This window comes from Aspergillus eucalypticola (assembly GCF_003184535.1).
Source record: "Aspergillus eucalypticola CBS 122712 chromosome Unknown BO83scaffold_17, whole genome shotgun sequence".
NCBI classification, from domain to species: domain Eukaryota; kingdom Fungi; phylum Ascomycota; class Eurotiomycetes; order Eurotiales; family Aspergillaceae; genus Aspergillus; species Aspergillus eucalypticola.
This window is the reverse complement of record NW_020290291.1, coordinates 1-16,627: the sequence shown is the minus strand read 5'-3', so window position 1 is coordinate 16,627 and position 16,627 is coordinate 1. Positions and strand designations below refer to the sequence as shown.

Here is a 16,627-nt window from a genome sequence, read left to right as displayed (position 1 = left end):
CAGATAGGAGTATGAGTAGTATATTTAGTAGTGTGCAATACAACACACTGGATGAATTGTTACGCTAACGCGGCTCCGTATGGTGGACAGATAATTACGCTGTATGCACTCTACAGTTTTAATGAGCAGTGGCAGATTGTGAATCGTCAAGTTTGACTGTCAGACAGCAGAAGTAAGAACAACCATGGATATTCCCAAGTCAAACCCATCAAAGGGGTTGTGGCAACCATGAACGCCTCCCACCGTGATACTCCAGGCTTCAACTCCGAGCGTGACACATCATGTCATACCGTAATCACCGAGGTCATGACCGGTGTAGCAGGGGAATCATGGTAAAATACATATAGAAAAATAACGCTTCAAAATCATCAAAACCCAACACCAACTCTCGCAGCTCTCTCAAAGAGACTGCGGTCTTATAGACGAACCAACCGCAAATGCATGTTGTAGTGCGGCCGTATACAAAAAGTCCAAATGAACTGGATTAAGAAGTTCCGCTGCGCTTGCGACGACGGATACTGAGCGCTTTCCGGAGCGAGGCGAATGGCTTGGGGTGGGGTGCATTGTAAAAGGGGTCCTTTTTGAAATCCTCATCGGTGAATTTCTAGAAGGATGTTAGAGCCTGTTGCAAAACAATGCACAGCAAATCAGGAACTTACTTGACCGGGACAACGCATAAAGTTTCCATAGTCGTTCATCATGTTCGGCCCCTCCTCGTATTCGTAGGTGCGGCCCTCCATGTCTGTGTGACCTGGAGGATAATAAGCCACTCCGTCCAGAGGACGGTGACTATCGATGCAGTCCCTAATTTTATCTTTCGGAGTCGCCTTCAAGGTCTCGGCAGTTGAATCTTTGACTGCCTCGACGGGGCTCTGCTTGGTGTGGTAGTTCCTCTCCGCATAGACAGCATCGTAGGGCCCCTCGTGATGGTACTGGCAGAGACTCGCACTGTCCAGACGATCAATAACGTCTGGATTGACCAGCATCGAGTTCCTCGAGTATCTGGCCGGCTGAGGGTTCGACGGGCTGCCATGACGACGGCGCCGAGAACTACTCTCCTTCTTCCGTCGAGGCTCGACAGGATGATGCTCTGGAGAGCCCGAATAGTAGACCGAGGGGAAAGACGTAGAGCGCTGACGGTTCAAGGACCGCCGACTGGGAGAGGGAGAGTGGAAACGTTGGTAGGATCCATACGAATCCATTTCAACGCCCATGTCCATCAGGTTGGAAGGATACCGATGGGAGTAAGAGGCCCGGTATGGGGTCGCACAGGCTGGGAGAACGGCGGACGCCATAGTAACTGGACGCCGGAGGAAGTAAAAATACGAAGGGAGGAGAGAAATGGAGGGATGAGGATGCCTATCAAAGTTGGAGGATGAGAGTTAGGTATATATAGGGACAGCGGGATGCCCTATAAATGTATGTAGGCGTTTAATAGTATTGCCTACTAGTGACTGCCTGCGTCTGCAGCCCGTAACTCAAAAGAGTGGTGGGGCTTAGCAGCGGTGAAGTCGGGTATTGATTATAGAGTTGGGGAGTAACGTTGAAGCTGCGGTCTGTGTGGTTATGAGTGTGGCAGAGTAGGTTTGGAAGTATGAGAGTAAGTAGTATAAGTTGGTTTGCAAGGTAGTGGTTGTTAGATGGGAGTAGTTGGAAGAAGTATGAAGAGGATGAGAGAAAGAGGACAAGACGGAGAGTAAAAGAGGCGAGAAGAGCAGAGGGGAGAGTCATAATTCATCATGATTATTTAGGCTCTGGTCATCGCTGGTCATGCAAGTGCAAAGCCGAACCGGTGGACCGTGACGTGACGAGTAGCGCCGCATTGCTTTTCCATTTGCTCACTTTTGCTTCCACGCGATCCGGGGGTGGGTTTGTACTATTACACGCCTTATCGATAAGGCTAGAGTCTACTACAGATGAGTACGTATGGTCAAGACTAGACCGGTTCGGTTGCATCGGATGTCTTCTTCGATGATGAAAATACCTGGTCAACATCTCCTGTTGTCGAGTCTTAGTTAGTACTTTGCACTGAATGCCCTCATTCTGTAGGTGCGCGGAAGGCTCGGGCCCCAGGGCACTTCCCCCTCCGCCCCTCCCGGTTCTAGACTTGAAGAACCAGTCAGGATGGCCCAGGCTGATATTAGTAAATCACCATGGAACCTCTAGAAGGTCCCTGAGGGATTCTAGTGGAGTCGCAGTGGCAATTCTCACCGTCATGATTGTCGTGTCGTCGTCAGCTGTGGATGCCCAGGGCCACCATCCACCGGCTGACTAAATCATTTGCACCAACTTCCTCTGCAATTGGAGTCTTGACATCATAACCACCCGACTTCCCAACCCCAACTGACTGCGACGACATCCTGCGAATTCCTTCTGACATTCAATTTTACATCATTTGAAAGAAACAGGTTGAGTATCTTAACGGGTTTATCAAGTTAACTAGTGACCTACGGAATAATACCCACTATGCTGAGTGAGCTTCAGCTCCGTCTTTAAGCTTATCTTTAGTGACCACGATAGCGCCAACGGCGGGCTGGATCTAGCTTTGCTAGTCTTGAAACAAGTTTTGGTTTGTGACTAAAAAGCACGCGCCTGTATTAACATCTGCATGCTTCTGACAGGCGCTTCTACGAGGTGCTTGTTACACACTCATCCACGCACAAAGTAATTTGATGGTCCGCATCGCATGTCAGTCTGCGACGGTCTGCATGGGCGACCCAGTGCCATGGAGAATGTGTTACACAGGGTCTAGATTGGTCCTACGAACCCTCAGGGACTAGAAGTATTGCAGGCTTATAATTAGAAACGAGCCAAGTGTAATGGACGCATATTGCCAGGTACATTCGGTCTACTTTCTCTCCCTGTCAGGGGGGGCTGAGGTCCATCCATGGATAGGGGCCCCAACCCTTGCGAGGTGACATGGATAATGCGAACAAGCTTCGACGTAATCCATCCAATATGTGCCCATACCCCTGCTGCTACGGAGTTTTCTGGGCAATAATTAATGCTAACCAACAAAGAATCGATGAAGTATCTCACTATTGTCCTTGCTCACTTTGTGATCCCTTGTGCTCCGATCCTTGTTGACCTCTGCTGAGACAGTAAGACGGACGCTCCAACGTACAGAGTATACATTTGGAGCCACCATAACAGTAATCGAGAAAAAAAAAAAAGTCATCTCATAACAGATCATTCTTCTCACAAAATCAAAACCATGATGTGTTCTGTTCATCTGTAAAAAGTCCACTCCAATCTAGAACCTCTTCCAGCTCCAACTGGCGAGTCTTGGCAGCCCTACCCGTAAAAAAGCAGAGTTTCAATACGGACAGCCCGGCTCCACCATGCCGACCCGATGGAACAACAATTTACTACTCCAACTGCGGCCACCAATTTCATCCTGGATGACCACTTCCAGCCAATGTCCCTGACCCTGTAATGGCTTTGGTGCAATATTCTGAATCTGAATCCGAAGCAGAGAACGAGCCCCCTCAGCCCCCAGCAAAAAGGCCCCGTCAAGCCGCCAACAATCCATCTTCCTCACTCCCACCCTTACCAGCCGCATTTCACGATCTCTATGCCTCCAGCACTCGTGTCAGCGTGACCGACGACCCCAGTCTCCACGGAGGCCGAAAAAGGGTCATTCCCCATGTTGAAGGGAACTGGCCGACCCACATCTACTTGGAGTGTATGTGTCATCCATCATCATCCCCACCACCACCACCACCACCACCAGCATCCTCTGGCAGTAATTTGGTTCTCGAGAACGGAAATAACACCCATATGACCAATCTACAGGGTATCCATCCAAAGATGAGCTTTCTATTCTTAGCGATGTCATAGCGCAGATCAAGGATATGCTCGATGGAAGCACGATTCAGCTCCACAGCCTACTACATAGTGATCTTGGCGCACAACTGCCCCTCCACATTAGTCTGTCTAGACCGGTCGTGCTACGGACAGAACAGCGACAGTCATTCTTGGACATGTTTCAGTCTCAGCTGAAAGAGTCGCAGATTCCAACGTAAGTAGCTGACTTGCTTATTTTCTTGGGACTATTATCTTCGTGATCGATCAATTCATCATGCTGACAAATTGTGCAAGGTTCCACGTCTCGACAAATAGCCTCGACTGTGTCTCAAATTACGAGAAGACGCGGTGGTTCTATGTCTTACGTGCGGAAAAGCCAGAGGAAGATAATTTGAATCGTCTTCTTCGGTTGTCTAATCGAGCCCTGGCGCGGTTTGAACAGCCTCCGCTATACGAGTCGTCGCAGGATGTGGCGGCTGAGTGGAAGTCAAATGGTGGTGGTACGACGCTGCCACGGGTGTCGAGCGAGTCTTGCCAGTCTGGCCAGTCTGGGGCTGATTACTCTCACTGCTTCCATATCTCGTTGGCATGGAGCTTGACGGGTCTATTGTCTGCAGAGAGGGAGCTGATCGGAGGTGTGGATTTGCGTAGGGCACGTGAGTTGAAGGTGCGGTTTGATTGTGTCAAGGTGAAGATTGGGAATCATGTTTCTAGTATACCGCTGCAGTAGAGCGATGACAGTTATATAGACATAGAAGTGCACATAGATGGAAGGTTTTGCTAAATACTGTGGTTGATAGGTAAGTTGTTATTAACGCTGACTCTTCCAGCGATACTCATAGTATATCAGGGACCGAATTGGTTACTGGTTATACTAGCTTCCAGGTTCATAAGATATCGAAGTAGTAGAAACTGAGTACTAAACTACCAACACCGGTCAACTGTGCACAGTGTAACTCGAATATGCCTCGGCTATTCCCATACTACTAGATTTCTCATGACAGATATACTAGTAACTACTAGAAGTGCATAACTTTCTCACATACTAGATTGTACTAACTGCATCCCATGACCAATATTGTAGCCTATGCCGTCGTAGTGGATTGTTGTTCCAACTCTCTACCTCACCGAACTCATATACTTTACCCAGATCAACAACAGCATAACCTTGGATTGAGCACCTCAAGCTACTAAATATCCACACGGGCATCGACCAGACACCATACCCTGAAACAGCTAGTAGTACTTAATGGTCTGTCTATCTGTCTGTATGTCGACCAAGCTACTACTACTAACAGTACTACTACCGTTAGTCATAAGAGATTAAATATATTCCATCAACGACAATACCCGAATGAAATCCACCCTCTCCAAGTGCTCAATACAATCACCAGACCTTTCAACCATCAAACATAGTAACTAAGAAAAACAAAGTATTCACTGAACCAACAATAGTCTCATATACTTTTAGCTTATTTCCCCAGTAAATTTCATCCTGTGTAGATTATGAACACACCAGCATAACCACCCGTAATATTCATCCGTACCATACAATACAATACATCCCGCCAAGGCAACGTCACAAACCGCTAACCCACCCACCACCAACACACGCGTAGCTTAGCTTACCTAGCTAGCTAGCTATCTTCTTACATCCTCAAATTCATCTTCAATCCTTCTCCCCCCCGCCCCTTAATCAACAAAAGATTCATCCCACACCCTCCAAAATGTCCCTCATCACCCCACCACCTATTACCATCGTACGTTATCCTCCCCAGAAGAACCAAATGTGCAAATACCTAACCTCCACAGGAAGACCTCCACGCTTTCCAAGCAAAACACTTCCCGGGGAGCGTCATCGCCCAAACACCACAGCTACAAACACAACAAGTGACGAATACCAACCAGCCCGAAGAATACCCCTCATACAACCACGAAGCACAATACACCTTGGAAGAAGAACAGTATGAATACTATTACTACGAAGAAGAAGAAGAAGAAGAAGACCTAGGCTACTACCCCGACGGCGTGAAACGCACCCTCACGGACGAACAAATCCGCATATTCAGACATAGTGAGATCCATGCGTTGAGGAGGGAGAAGGAGTTGCGTGAGGAGGAGGAGGCGGATGCTGCTGCTGCTGCTGCGGAGCGTGCCGTAGCTGCAGATGCGGATGCGAACGCAAAATCAAATGCAGCTGGTACAGAACAAGCGAGCAAGTCTCGGGCAGAAGGGAAAGGAGATGTGGATGTGAAGATGGATTATGGGGATGGGGATGGGTGTGCTTCTGCTTCTGCTTCGAATCCGACTTCGAAGGCGGCTTCTAGGCCTGTGCCGCAGTTTACGGGCAGGAGGATCGTTTCGTATGATGATTGAGGTTGATCAGATTGGTTTTCATGTGATTGCCTCATGCTTACCTGTCTGCCTGCCTGCCTGCCTGCCTAGGTATATGTGCTGCGTTTAGCCGCTCTGGGTTCTGCGCCCTGCAGGAGACAGTATCGACATTCGTGTTCGAGACCCAAGGTGCTTCGCATGCACACCAGCCCGATCTTTCTGACATGGTAAGTCTACTTTACACTGTTTGTTTGCTTCCTTGCTATTCTGCTTCCCACATGATGAAAACATCGTATCAGTCATCCTTAGTCGGAGCGCCATACCATCTGCGGATGTGTAAGGCTATGTCGACTTAAATCTTCTCTCTGAGCTTACTTGTCATTGCTGCTTGTTGGACTTGAATCATATTATAAGTTCCGTTGCTAATTATCTTATTGACCAGTGCTGTCTGTGATGAAACAAGAACCAATAATGACACATCATTATATGCATTGACGGTTCAAACACCCTGTTAATGGGTGTGCGACTTGCCATCTATGTGGCGGTCCAGACGCGCGCCTAGAGATGGGGCTTGAACGATCAGCTTCGAAGTGAAAATGCTTCTCGACTTCCTTGAGAGCATGATACTCGTGATGTTCATGGAAGCAGCATATCTTCATCAAATCTCATCGGTCCTAGGATCGAAATGTTATCTATCAACATAGCAAAACTGCCCATGCGTAGGTATAGCGCTGCATCTCAAATGTAGCGCCACTATGGCCTTTCTACATCTACTCAAAGCGTGATTGGCCTCTGTCTAGGGACCAAGCACCAGAAAAAGGCAATCCCAATGAGCAGCCCCAGCATGATGGGCTGCAAAACCTGGACGCCGGCCTGGGAGGCCACCGCTCCCGTTAGGAAAGGGAATGCAGCGGACCCTGCCTGTCCAAGACTGGCAGTGAATCCTGTTTGATGATCAGCATGAGCAAATCCACATTCAAATGCTAGCTACTTACCCATTGCTCCTACGTGAAGTTCTTTTGGGATGACCTTGGTGAGAACATAGAGTCCAACTGGGTAGAAAGGACCGATAAAGAAACCTGGTACCAACTATTAGAGGTGTTCTTAACAGTGGCGTACCTTGTATCTCGCAAACGCGCTGGGATGGAGCATACTCACCCAAGAAACACACTGTGACTGCATTGATAGTGATGTCTGGGACTAGCCAGAACAAAAGCTGCATTGCCACAGCCAACGCGGTATAAACGAATACCATGCGCCGTTCACCCAAGCGATGCGTGATATCCGCTAAAGCAACACGGCCCAAGGTAAAGCCGGTCCAGAAGCCGGACGCAATATATCCTACTTTGGTAGGGTCGCCATTTCTCACCGAAACAAGGAACTGCACAAGCCAACCTGAAACACGTCAGCAAGGAGCTGCCTCCAGTCACAGAAGAACGTACCTCCAGCAGTCACCTCCGCGCCAACGTACAAAAAGAAGAAGCCGTTGAATATCCACACAGTCTTGTTTGACACTGTTTCTCGAAGCTCCTTGCCGGCCGTCTCCTTCGCATTGCTCACATTCGGACGGAAGAGCCCTTTTCTGAAGGTCCAGACCAGAGATGTGATGTTTAGTACGCCGAGCAACATGGTCACAAGGTAGTAATGGTGCCAGACTGGCATTCTTGAGGCAATCGTATTGGCGATCAATGGAGCGAGGATGGTTCCGACGCCATACACAGCATGCAAAACGCCCAGCCACCGATGGGCGTCCTTCACAGTTATAGTGAACATGTTCATCTGGGCATCTTGGAAAGCTACGCCGCAACCAGTGAAGAAGAATGCTGCCACGAAAAGGGGGAAAGGCGGACTCCAGAACATCAAGGCATAGCCGAGACACTGAATGGTTGCGCCCAGGACCAGTGTACCGCCCGTTCCTATATGAGAACAGACATGAATATTGGCGAATGAGGCGACAACCCAACCCACAAAGTTGACTAGGTAGATGATGGACACCTGCAAAAGACCAACATCATAAGTCGGTTGTATGTACGGGATCAGAGGGCCCAATGCAGCATCTTTATGGTTGACCCATTTGACTGTCAGCTTCGGTTTGCTATCGCAAGCGAGTTACAGGGGGCGGGGCAATGTACCGTTCAGCCCGGCCATCAATGCGGCAAAGTTGGTACTGAGAATCTTGCTTTTGACATCTCCGACATCCTTGGGAAGGAGGAACGTAGACTCATCAGCCGGAGCGGTTTCACCCTGAGCGTAGTTGCCATGCCCAGCTTCTCTGTGGTCGCCCATATTGTTGATTGACTGGATTGATAAGTCGCATTGAGAAGGACAGCCGCGCACTGGAGTAGCCAGTTACTTATATACGAGAGAAAGAGACCGTAATCCTTGGCATCAGCAACTAGCTCCACTGTCGCTTAGCTCTATAGCAGGTAATCGCGGCTACCTAATAAACCGACCCCAGTTGACGAGATGCTTGATGGTGGGGTAAACCCGAAGTTCAAGCGAGGTGTGGCAGCTTGCCTCTCTATCTGTCGGTGAGGAACACATGTGGATCTTGGGGTCTAGCCCACCACTCCAGATTGTGCTTGGGACTCACATCGTGCAGACCAGAGTCAAAGCTGCAATGAGACTGGCGAGAGCCGAGTCAGGTGGACGAGCGGGCAAATGGCGTCTTGTTTTGCCGTTTTGGGAAGGTCTGCCAGCTGCTTACTCATGGTATCCATACTGCTGGACGATTAGCGCCTGGATGGACCTTCCTGGTGTTGAGTTGTTTATCGGGGACTCGGGCCGAGGGAGCGTGGAAACGCTTCATACTGAACTGTTGATCTCTAATGATTGCTATCAAATAGCTATCTGTCGCTCAAGTTGATAACATGTAACCCAAGCGTAGTCGTGGATGTAGCTCAACACTGAAGAGTGGAGATACACTGCTATTCTGTAGTCATATCACATCATCGTTGAATGATAAGTCATTCTCATCTCTTTGGGGAAGGGTAGGAGTGGCTTGTAGGAATAAGTCCTACCAAACCCAGGCTGACTGATGCAAAACACTCTGTATGGCAGCGAAGAACCGAGTTTATCTTAGCGATATTGTGGACGAGAAAATTGTTGTTTCCATTGTTCGGTCTCTCGTGCCAGATACGTATGCCGTAGATGCAGTCTGGACAGTAGTTCGCAATCCGGGTCGTTCCGAGATAATGGCTGGCTGTTTCATGTTCCTGCAGAGAAGTATTGAAAATGGCCTTGGGGGAGAATGAATGCTCATTTGAGGGCCTATGAAGCTGCAGTCGGGTTGCGAGCTGGTTTCAATGGTAGAGAAGAGCGGTGGAGAGCGGTTTGGACGGATGAATTTGTTGTGATGGTTCAATTGGAAGGTAGCCCTGTTCCATGGGGTCTTATCTGAACCTTCTAAGAGCTGCATGGCACCCCAAGCATGAGGATGATGAAGAGAAAGGGTTGAGATTGTCACAAAGAGGTATGAGGGGACATAGGTCCCAGAGACTACTTGAATAGTCGGAAAACATATTGCTGAAACGGGAAGTCACCCTTCAACGGGCCTAGCCTATGCAATATCATTCTTCATCAATTGAAACAAGTACTACTAGTAGTAGGGTCCCGGTACAATAGCACACCTACAAAAATCAACGTCTTCGGGTCGGTCGTCTATCTCACTCTCAATAGGTACATCACAACAAGGGAGTATGCTGTTTGATACTTTTGCTCCTGCCTACCATCCACCTCGTCCTTTTTGCAATAACACACATACATGAGCCAATCTACAGCAGCCTTTCAATAATAATACTAGTGTATACAAACCCCGCAATGTCAAGAGTTCTTGTCCGCAGCTAGCCGGATTTCTAACAGAGCTACCCCGGATGTTTTTGACGAATACGGGGTAACGCTTAGAGGCGGGGATGGTACTTATGCCGTGTGGTCCCTGCATCCACGAACTTTTCCAGATCAGGGGATGGTCGACGCCCATTGGACACAAGGAAGCCAATTCTGGTAAATTCCTGGACTACTAGTAAATCAATTTTACCCCAGCCATGAGGGATAATACTTGTGGGGTGAGTTATATTCCCCGCAAAGCAGGAATTGTACATGTAAGAGAAACTGAGGATATGAGTTTCCATGACCAATTGATTAAGAAAGCGTGATTCCATTCCGCCTTTATCCGGATTCTCTGGGCACATTACTGATGACGAGCGGTATGCAATGGCGACCTGAGATGGATTCGGGGGTGTAAAATGCCTCGTCTTGTTGAGAGGGTTTATGTCATGTTGAGACCGTTCTTGAGCTCCTTTGAAGCTTAAGTAGCCAACATTGACTAAATTAATCATAGCAAGATATCCCAATCCAGAAACAATGGCGAGTATGAACAAGTATATAAGTAGTAAGTAGTAAAGTGGATGAGCAGCCCGTCGCATCCGTCCGGTAAGCCAGTGTAACGTTGGATCTTCAAAGAGGGTGACGGGCCAACCAGAAGTAAGCCTGGGACCGGCAGGGTTACACAGGCAGCCCTCAAACAGGAAGTGGAAAGGCTGGGCATTCCTGGAATCGACTGAGGAATCCCTTTCCAATGCAAAAATTACACTGCCATGTATCACTCTCATCACGAGCAATGCCACAATCATGCTTAATCAAGGCAGTGCCTGATGTTCTCCTGCCGGTGTTGCCCGGCATTGTGACACTTGAACTTGCAGCTCGGTTCTGGATGACCTCAAGGAAGGGATAGATTGATACCCGCGGAAGTTTCACTGTCAAATCATGGTGGATCGGATTCCTGCAGAATCGGGAAAGCCGTGGTTCACGGCAAGTGCAAGTCTGGGTTACGTCTTCGAGTGTCTCCACCGCATGCATGCGACATCCTGAACAACCCCCTCCCCAACGAGGCTGGCTGTTCGGAAGGTCGTGCGGCTCCATGGCAATAACGCAATTTCTTTGCAATGTGCCTTTAACTCGGCTCCTCCAGGCAATCACTTTGTTTCCTCTCTCTTCCTCGTCCCGCAGCTCCTCTCCTTCCTCATAGTTATAACGAGCAGGCTGAAGTCAACAGGGAGCCTGTCTCTTTCTCCATTGCACGGGCTCAAGTGCTACAACTCGAGCACTTCGTTCTGTACTCTGCTCGAGCAGTAACGCCGTCATCATGAGATCTTCAGAGATCTATCCGGCACCCCCCACGGTGGCCGACCAGGAGCTGTGGGAAGAGAAGGAAGTGTCGACTGAACAGAGCTCTCTCGAAGTCGGAGAGAACAAAGACCTCGCTCTTCAGCAGACACAAGATGCCTTTGGGAATGAAGAGTTTGCGGAGGTCAAGTACAAGGTCCTCAAGTGGTGGTATGCAAGCCATTGTGATACATATCTCAACATTCTTCCTGACGTCTATTTAGGCAATGCGGCCTGCTCATGGTGGCTGAAACAGTCTCCCTGGGGGTGCTGTCCTTGCCTGCTGCCGTTGCCGGCTTGGGTTTAGTCCCGTAGGTGCATGCGACCTCCTGTGAGGTATCTGTCACTGACATCACCACCTCCAGCTCGGTGATTATCCTGGTCTGCCTGGGTGGCCTGGCCACCTATACGGGCTATGTGATCGGCCAGTTCAAGTGGAGGTATCCGCACGTTTGTAACATGGCTGATGCGGGTGAGGTGCTTGCTGGCCGCTTTGGCCGTGAGCTGTTGGGATTTGCCCAGATCATCTTCCTCATCTTCATCATGGCCAGCCACCTGCTAACCTTCACGATTGCCATGAATGCCTTGACTGACCATGGCACGTGCTCCATCGTCTTTGGAGTGGTGGGCCTGGTTGTCTCTTTCGCGTGCTCGTTGCCGCGCACTCTGGAAAAGATGTCCTGGCTCTCGTTAATTTGTAAGCAATCTAAAATTGTCTCGTGAAGAGTGATGCTGACTATAGCCAGCCTTCATTAGCATCTTGTCATCCGTGTTCATTACAATGATCGGGGTGGGTATCTCACACCCTGGAAAGGTAATTGAAGCAACGGTCAGAACCGACCTAATCCACGGCTTCACCGCGGTGGCCAATATCGTCTTTGCATTTTGTGAGTATCCCCTTCCTGAGTCGCTTAATTATCAAGCTAATCGTGTTATAGCTGGACATGCTGCATTCTTCAGTCTTGCAGCGGAATTGAAAAATCCAGCCGACTATCCCAAAGCCTTGATGCTGTTGCAGAGCGTCGATATGACCCTCTATCTCGTTGCAGCCGTCGTGATATACTGCTATGGGGGATCCACAGTTACTTCTCCCGCACTGGGATCCGCCAGCCCGGTTGTGTCCAAAGTCGCTTATGGCATTGCGCTTCCGACAGTATGTTGCAACTCCGTATAGCAGTGCTGGTTTCTGACAGCCATACAGATCATCATCGCCGGCGTTATCAACGGACATGTGTCTGCCAAGTCCGTCTATGTGCGTATCTTCCGTGGCACTGACCACATGCACAAGCGCACCTGGACTGCCGTGGGCTCTTGGACCGCAATTGTCCTAACCCTGTGGGTGCTCGCCTGGATCATTGCGGAAGCAATTCCAGTGTTTAATAAGTTGCTGAGCTTGGTTGTATGTCCTACACCCTGGTCCCAGTCGCACTTGTACAATTCAAGGACGGTCTAACAATATGTAGACTGCGCTCTTCGCCAGTTGGTTCACTTTCGGCCTGAGCGCGATCTTCTGGTTCTACATGAACTATGGCCGATGGTTCTCGTCTCCGAAGAAATTTGCCCTTTCTGCTGTCAACTTGCTTGCTCTGGCAGTTGGATGTTGTCTGGTACGTGTATACCCCACTGATTCAAACTAGTCTACTCACATATACAGTGCGGTCTTGGGCTCTATGTCTCCGGAAAGGCCATCCACGACGATCCCCACCATGCCAGTTTCACCTGCATGAGTACTGTCTAATGTGTGATGAGGCTATGTCAATTGTCTGTTTGCTCGCGATAGATTCGGGAATCTGGCGTTTGAAGGTCGACCTTGGTTACGATCGTTATGATGTCCTGGTATGAACAAGATGGAGCCTTGTATATAAACTTGTAAATACATTATGCGCATGATCGATAACGAGAAAAGCATGACAATCATGAGATTAACGCCAACCGACTCCAGTGTCGTGACCATGAATGTAACTCCAGTCCCACCATGCGTCAAAGCAAAGTACTAAATGCCGCAGATATGACACAGCAGACCATGTATCCGACTTGAAAGAGGACAAAGTTTCAGGGAAATTAACTCTTAGAAACAGGAAGAGATGTAATGATAGGAATGGATGAATAAAATGGTATATGTAAACCGTCCACCGACAAAACTAAGAAACCACAATAGATAAAGTAAAGTAAATAAAAGTATAAAGAAGTAGAAAAGAAAAAGAAATGAGAAATGAAAAGAGAAGCAAAAGAATGGAACAAAGCACTCTTCAACGCCATCCATAGTGTACCATACCGAAGCAACCCAAACCAAAAAAAACCCACTCACTCCAGTAAATTTTCTCTTCAAAGGCAGAAAGAAGGGAAACAGAACACCAGTATTTGAATGCAATCATGTGATCTACCCCGTCTCCCCGCGTCCACTCGCCCTCTTCATCCTTCGCCTCTTCCGTCGACACGAATCGATCGCCTCGGGCGTGAGAATCTCCGCAGGGAGCTCGAACTCGCGCTCTTCAATCTCGGGAATAGGTTGTCCGAAGGCTAAGCGGGTTCGACCTTTCCGGGCTGGTCCAGCGAGGGCTAGTTCGCGGAGATGGGGTTTCGAGTAGAAGGAGGTGAAGGGTCTGGTGGGTTCGGGGGGTAATATTTCTGCTGGTGGTGGTGGTGGTGGAGGAGGGGGAGGATGGGCTATGTTGGAGGCGGTGGCTTTGTGTTTGGTGGAGGATGAGGGTTTGGTTAGTTTCTTGCCCGTTGAGGTACTTGTGGCTGTAGGGTTTGTGGTGTTTGCCGTGGTTGTTGTAGTGGCGGATCTTGCTTCCTGATGTAGTTGTCTTGCTGCCCAGGCGTCGACGTCGTTGGGGTCTGGGGGATCTCCACCGCAGCTTTGAGCGTCGGATAACGGGGTGGTGCCGTCTTCTGGGTCGCCGTTGGTGGATGTGGCTGTTGTCTCTGGAGAGTGGTCCTTTTTGCTACTGCTAGCGGTGGTGGGTGGGACGGGCTCTTCCTCGGCCGGTTTGTCCTTTTCTGACTTGCGGCGCTTTTCTTCTTCCCTCCAGATTTTGAACTTCTGCAGGACGGCGGAGATCTCCCGGATGAAGTAGGTGCGTTTGGACTCGAAGTGTTTGCGCTCCGGGTCGCTGATCAGTCCGGTGATTCCCATGACGCGCAGCCAGTCGTGGCCTTGGAGGTCATCCAGGAGACGGTCTAAGTTTTGCTTTTCGTGCTGGGCGCGGTCGCGCTCGATGTTGCGCAGTTGCTTTTCTTGTCGCTCATTGCGCCGGTGCGGGCGGAAGTAGGTTTCTTCGCTGAGAGGGTCGGGAGAGGTTGTGGGAGAATCTTCGGCGGTGGGAGGTATGCGTGGGGAGGTAGAAGAATCGGGAAGGGTGATTGTTTCGCAGTTGTGGAGGTTCACGAGAGGGTTTCCAAAGGGTGTATCGGTATCAGAAATGGGGTCGGAGGATGGTATGAGCGGTTCGTGGAGGTCGTCGAGGAGTTTGATGGTGGTATTTCCCGCGAGAAACTCTGTGCAGGCCAATTTGTCAGCCGAACATTTTATTAATCAAGCATGTTCTTCTGCAGACTTACCGGTCTTTGGCGGCTCCATACTGAGGAGCTCCTCGTAGTTGGGAAAGTAGAGCGCCAGCTCGCTGCGCGCGCGGGAGCCACCATCGTGAGAGCGGAGAGAGCGCCGTTGCTCGCGCCCGGTGGAGGGCTGCTCGGTCGGCACTGTCGGCTGCTGCGGGGTCGCATCCGGGGCAGGTTGAGAGAGGTTAGATGCTATCGAGGCCGATGTAGGCTGCTGTATAGGCGTTGCAGCTGCCTCAGGCTCGGGGTCAGCGGCGGCAGTTGAGCGGCGCGGGCGACGGGCGGAAGAGGAGGCGGCGGTGGTGACGGCGGAGGGTGTCCCCGCCGGGGCGACCCTCCGCGAGACCGACGAGTTGGCCGTCGCGGAGGGGGAAATGGTATCTAATGGATCTGGCGATTCGCGACCGACAGGAAGGAAATATGATGTGATCGTGGGGGTGGAATCATTGCGGAGTATGCGACGGGGATTCGGACGGGGATTCGGTCGCGGAGTGGCCGGTGACGACGAGGTGGGATTATTGCTGGCCAGCGGGCGGCGCGTCGAGGTCCGCCGGCGCAGGGGATGATGAGACGAGAGTTTGTAGGGTGTGGCAGCCGAGGAGGATGAGTTCTCCGTCGTGGTGGTGTCCAGCAGATCGGGAGAGCTCTTGCGACGACGCGATGACGATTGAGTCTGGAGACGAGCTCGCTTTGCTGGTGGTTCGGAGTCCGGCTGGTCGGGGGAATGGCCGTGATGGGGAGGATCTCGTCGCAGGGAGACACGGACAGGCATCAGGGTGGTGGAGGTCATTCGGGAGGATCGAGGGGGGGAGAGAGGAATTGAGACGTGGGGGGAAATAGGTCAGGAGGGATGCGTGCACGGCATGTCAGGGCCAGGCGGGGGCGATTCGGAGGATTGAAGTTGGTAGGATGAAGCAACTCGAGAATCGCAGCTGCAGGCCTGGATGTTATTCCGGATTGGGGAGGAGTTGAAAGTTGTATCTTTACGGATACCGCAGGAGGTATGTCTCAGTACCTGACAGAACCTGTGTTACCGTTATGGTGTATGATACCTGTCACAACGATACCTCACTTGAACTAGCATACATACATACATATACATCTTTACTTGTACATATTTACTTCTTCCTCTCCTTTCCCTTCTCCAACTCTCACTGCATCAACTTCAATCTCATATCCATCCCGTTCACTCCTTTTTTCCGGGCTCACTTTTCATTTCTCCGAGGAACCAATTCTCCGGCGCCTACCCCATTCCTCTACCATAATGTCTCCCTGCACGACGTGGGGGTGGGAGCTACCCTGACTTGCCATAGGAGGGGATCTGCTGGAGAAGAGTGTGGGGTGCGTGGGGGTTTTTGGCTGGATTGTTTTCTGCTCGACGCTGTCTGGATGGAGTCAACCGGCTCAATGTCCGACACTCTCCAAACTTGACTGGAACTGTTTCCCCTCTTAGCCACCCACTGGCTTTCTTTTACTTTCTTATATCATGGCAACGACATCCTCATTGCTTCCCATCTATCCTCCTCCTCCTTCTCCTCCTTCATCTTCCCCCGCATTCACCCCATCCACCACCACCACCACTACTCTCTATACTTCCCTCACCACCACACCTACCCCAGATTGATCACCGACCCAATCACCATCTCCACAATGGCCATTACCCCCCGCCCCCTCAAACCAGGCATCTACGTCCCAACCGTCGCCTTCTTCACCTCTCCCAATGAAGACCTCGACCTGACCACCACCGCCCAACACGCCA

General features: G+C 50.3%; 6 protein-coding genes across 6 annotated transcripts; 3 read left to right on the top strand and 3 right to left on the bottom strand.

Moving 5' to 3' along the window:
- Positions 1-145: 145 nt before the first annotated feature.
- BO83DRAFT_379525 (uncharacterized protein) lies at positions 146-1,559 on the bottom strand. Its single transcript, XM_025531525.1, has 3 exons — positions 1,449-1,559; positions 660-1,359; positions 146-604 (listed from the first exon to the last, which is right to left on the bottom strand). The coding sequence occupies exons 2-3, from the start codon at positions 1,293-1,295 to the stop codon at positions 485-487; spliced, it is 756 nt and encodes a 251-aa protein (XP_025386576.1). The 5' UTR covers positions 1,296-1,359; positions 1,449-1,559; the 3' UTR covers positions 146-484.
- A 1,804-nt stretch (positions 1,560-3,363) lies between these two features.
- On the top strand, positions 3,364-4,759 carry BO83DRAFT_379523 (HVSL domain-containing protein). The gene is made up of 3 exons (XM_025531524.1): positions 3,364-3,685; positions 3,796-4,021; positions 4,102-4,759. The coding sequence occupies exons 1-3, from the start codon at positions 3,436-3,438 to the stop codon at positions 4,535-4,537; spliced, it is 912 nt and encodes a 303-aa protein (XP_025386575.1). The 5' UTR covers positions 3,364-3,435; the 3' UTR covers positions 4,538-4,759.
- Positions 4,760-5,534: 775 nt separating this feature from the next.
- Positions 5,535-6,183, top strand: BO83DRAFT_389998 (uncharacterized protein; the record flags this gene model as incomplete). Its single annotated transcript, XM_025532833.1, has 2 exons — positions 5,535-5,567; positions 5,620-6,183. The coding sequence occupies 2 exons, from the start codon at positions 5,535-5,537 to the stop codon at positions 6,181-6,183; spliced, it is 597 nt and encodes a 198-aa protein (XP_025386574.1).
- Positions 6,184-6,915: 732 nt separating this feature from the next.
- BO83DRAFT_409165 (putative MFS transporter) lies at positions 6,916-8,427 on the bottom strand (the record flags this gene model as incomplete). The annotated part of the gene is made up of 5 exons (XM_025534114.1): positions 6,916-7,085; positions 7,137-7,220; positions 7,300-7,536; positions 7,584-8,219; positions 8,274-8,427. The coding sequence occupies 5 exons, from the start codon at positions 8,425-8,427 to the stop codon at positions 6,916-6,918; spliced, it is 1,281 nt and encodes a 426-aa protein (XP_025386573.1).
- A 2,746-nt stretch (positions 8,428-11,173) lies between these two features.
- On the top strand, positions 11,174-13,048 carry BO83DRAFT_60176 (neutral amino acid permease). Its single transcript, XM_025537468.1, has 8 exons — positions 11,174-11,475; positions 11,529-11,615; positions 11,670-12,001; positions 12,051-12,191; positions 12,243-12,457; positions 12,506-12,703; positions 12,768-12,911; positions 12,959-13,048. The coding sequence occupies exons 1-8, from the start codon at positions 11,285-11,287 to the stop codon at positions 13,040-13,042; spliced, it is 1,392 nt and encodes a 463-aa protein (XP_025386572.1). The 5' UTR covers positions 11,174-11,284; the 3' UTR covers positions 13,043-13,048.
- Positions 13,049-13,213: 165 nt separating this feature from the next.
- BO83DRAFT_340479 (acetyltransferase SAS4-like domain-containing protein) lies at positions 13,214-15,663 on the bottom strand. Its single transcript, XM_025528586.1, has 2 exons — positions 14,869-15,663; positions 13,214-14,805 (listed from the first exon to the last, which is right to left on the bottom strand). Exons 1-2 carry the CDS (start codon positions 15,656-15,658, stop codon positions 13,685-13,687), a joined length of 1,911 nt encoding a protein of 636 aa, XP_025386571.1. The 5' UTR covers positions 15,659-15,663; the 3' UTR covers positions 13,214-13,684.
- Between the last annotated feature and the right edge of the window lie 964 nt (positions 15,664-16,627).

Coding starts and splice junctions, on each gene's coding strand:
- BO83DRAFT_60176 (XM_025537468.1), top strand. CDS start 11,285: ATGAGATCTTCAGAGATCTATCCGGCACCCCCCACGGTGGCCGACCAG. Junction 11,616..11,669: donor GCCGGCTTGGGTTTAGTCCC/GTAGGTGCATGC, acceptor CACCACCTCCAG/CTCGGTGATTATCCTGGTCT. Junction 12,704..12,767: donor ATAAGTTGCTGAGCTTGGTT/GTATGTCCTACA, acceptor AACAATATGTAG/ACTGCGCTCTTCGCCAGTTG.
- BO83DRAFT_340479 (XM_025528586.1), bottom strand. CDS start 15,658: ATGACCTCCACCACCCTGATGCCTGTCCGTGTCTCCCTGCGACGAGAT. Junction 14,806..14,868: donor TATGGAGCCGCCAAAGACCG/GTAAGTCTGCAG, acceptor TGGCCTGCACAG/AGTTTCTCGCGGGAAATACC.
- BO83DRAFT_379523 (XM_025531524.1), top strand. CDS start 3,436: ATGGCTTTGGTGCAATATTCTGAATCTGAATCCGAAGCAGAGAACGAG. Junction 3,686..3,795: donor GACCCACATCTACTTGGAGT/GTATGTGTCATC, acceptor ACCAATCTACAG/GGTATCCATCCAAAGATGAG. Junction 4,022..4,101: donor AAAGAGTCGCAGATTCCAAC/GTAAGTAGCTGA, acceptor AAATTGTGCAAG/GTTCCACGTCTCGACAAATA.
- BO83DRAFT_379525 (XM_025531525.1), bottom strand. CDS start 1,295: ATGGCGTCCGCCGTTCTCCCAGCCTGTGCGACCCCATACCGGGCCTCT. Junction 605..659: donor TTATGCGTTGTCCCGGTCAA/GTAAGTTCCTGA, acceptor ACATCCTTCTAG/AAATTCACCGATGAGGATTT.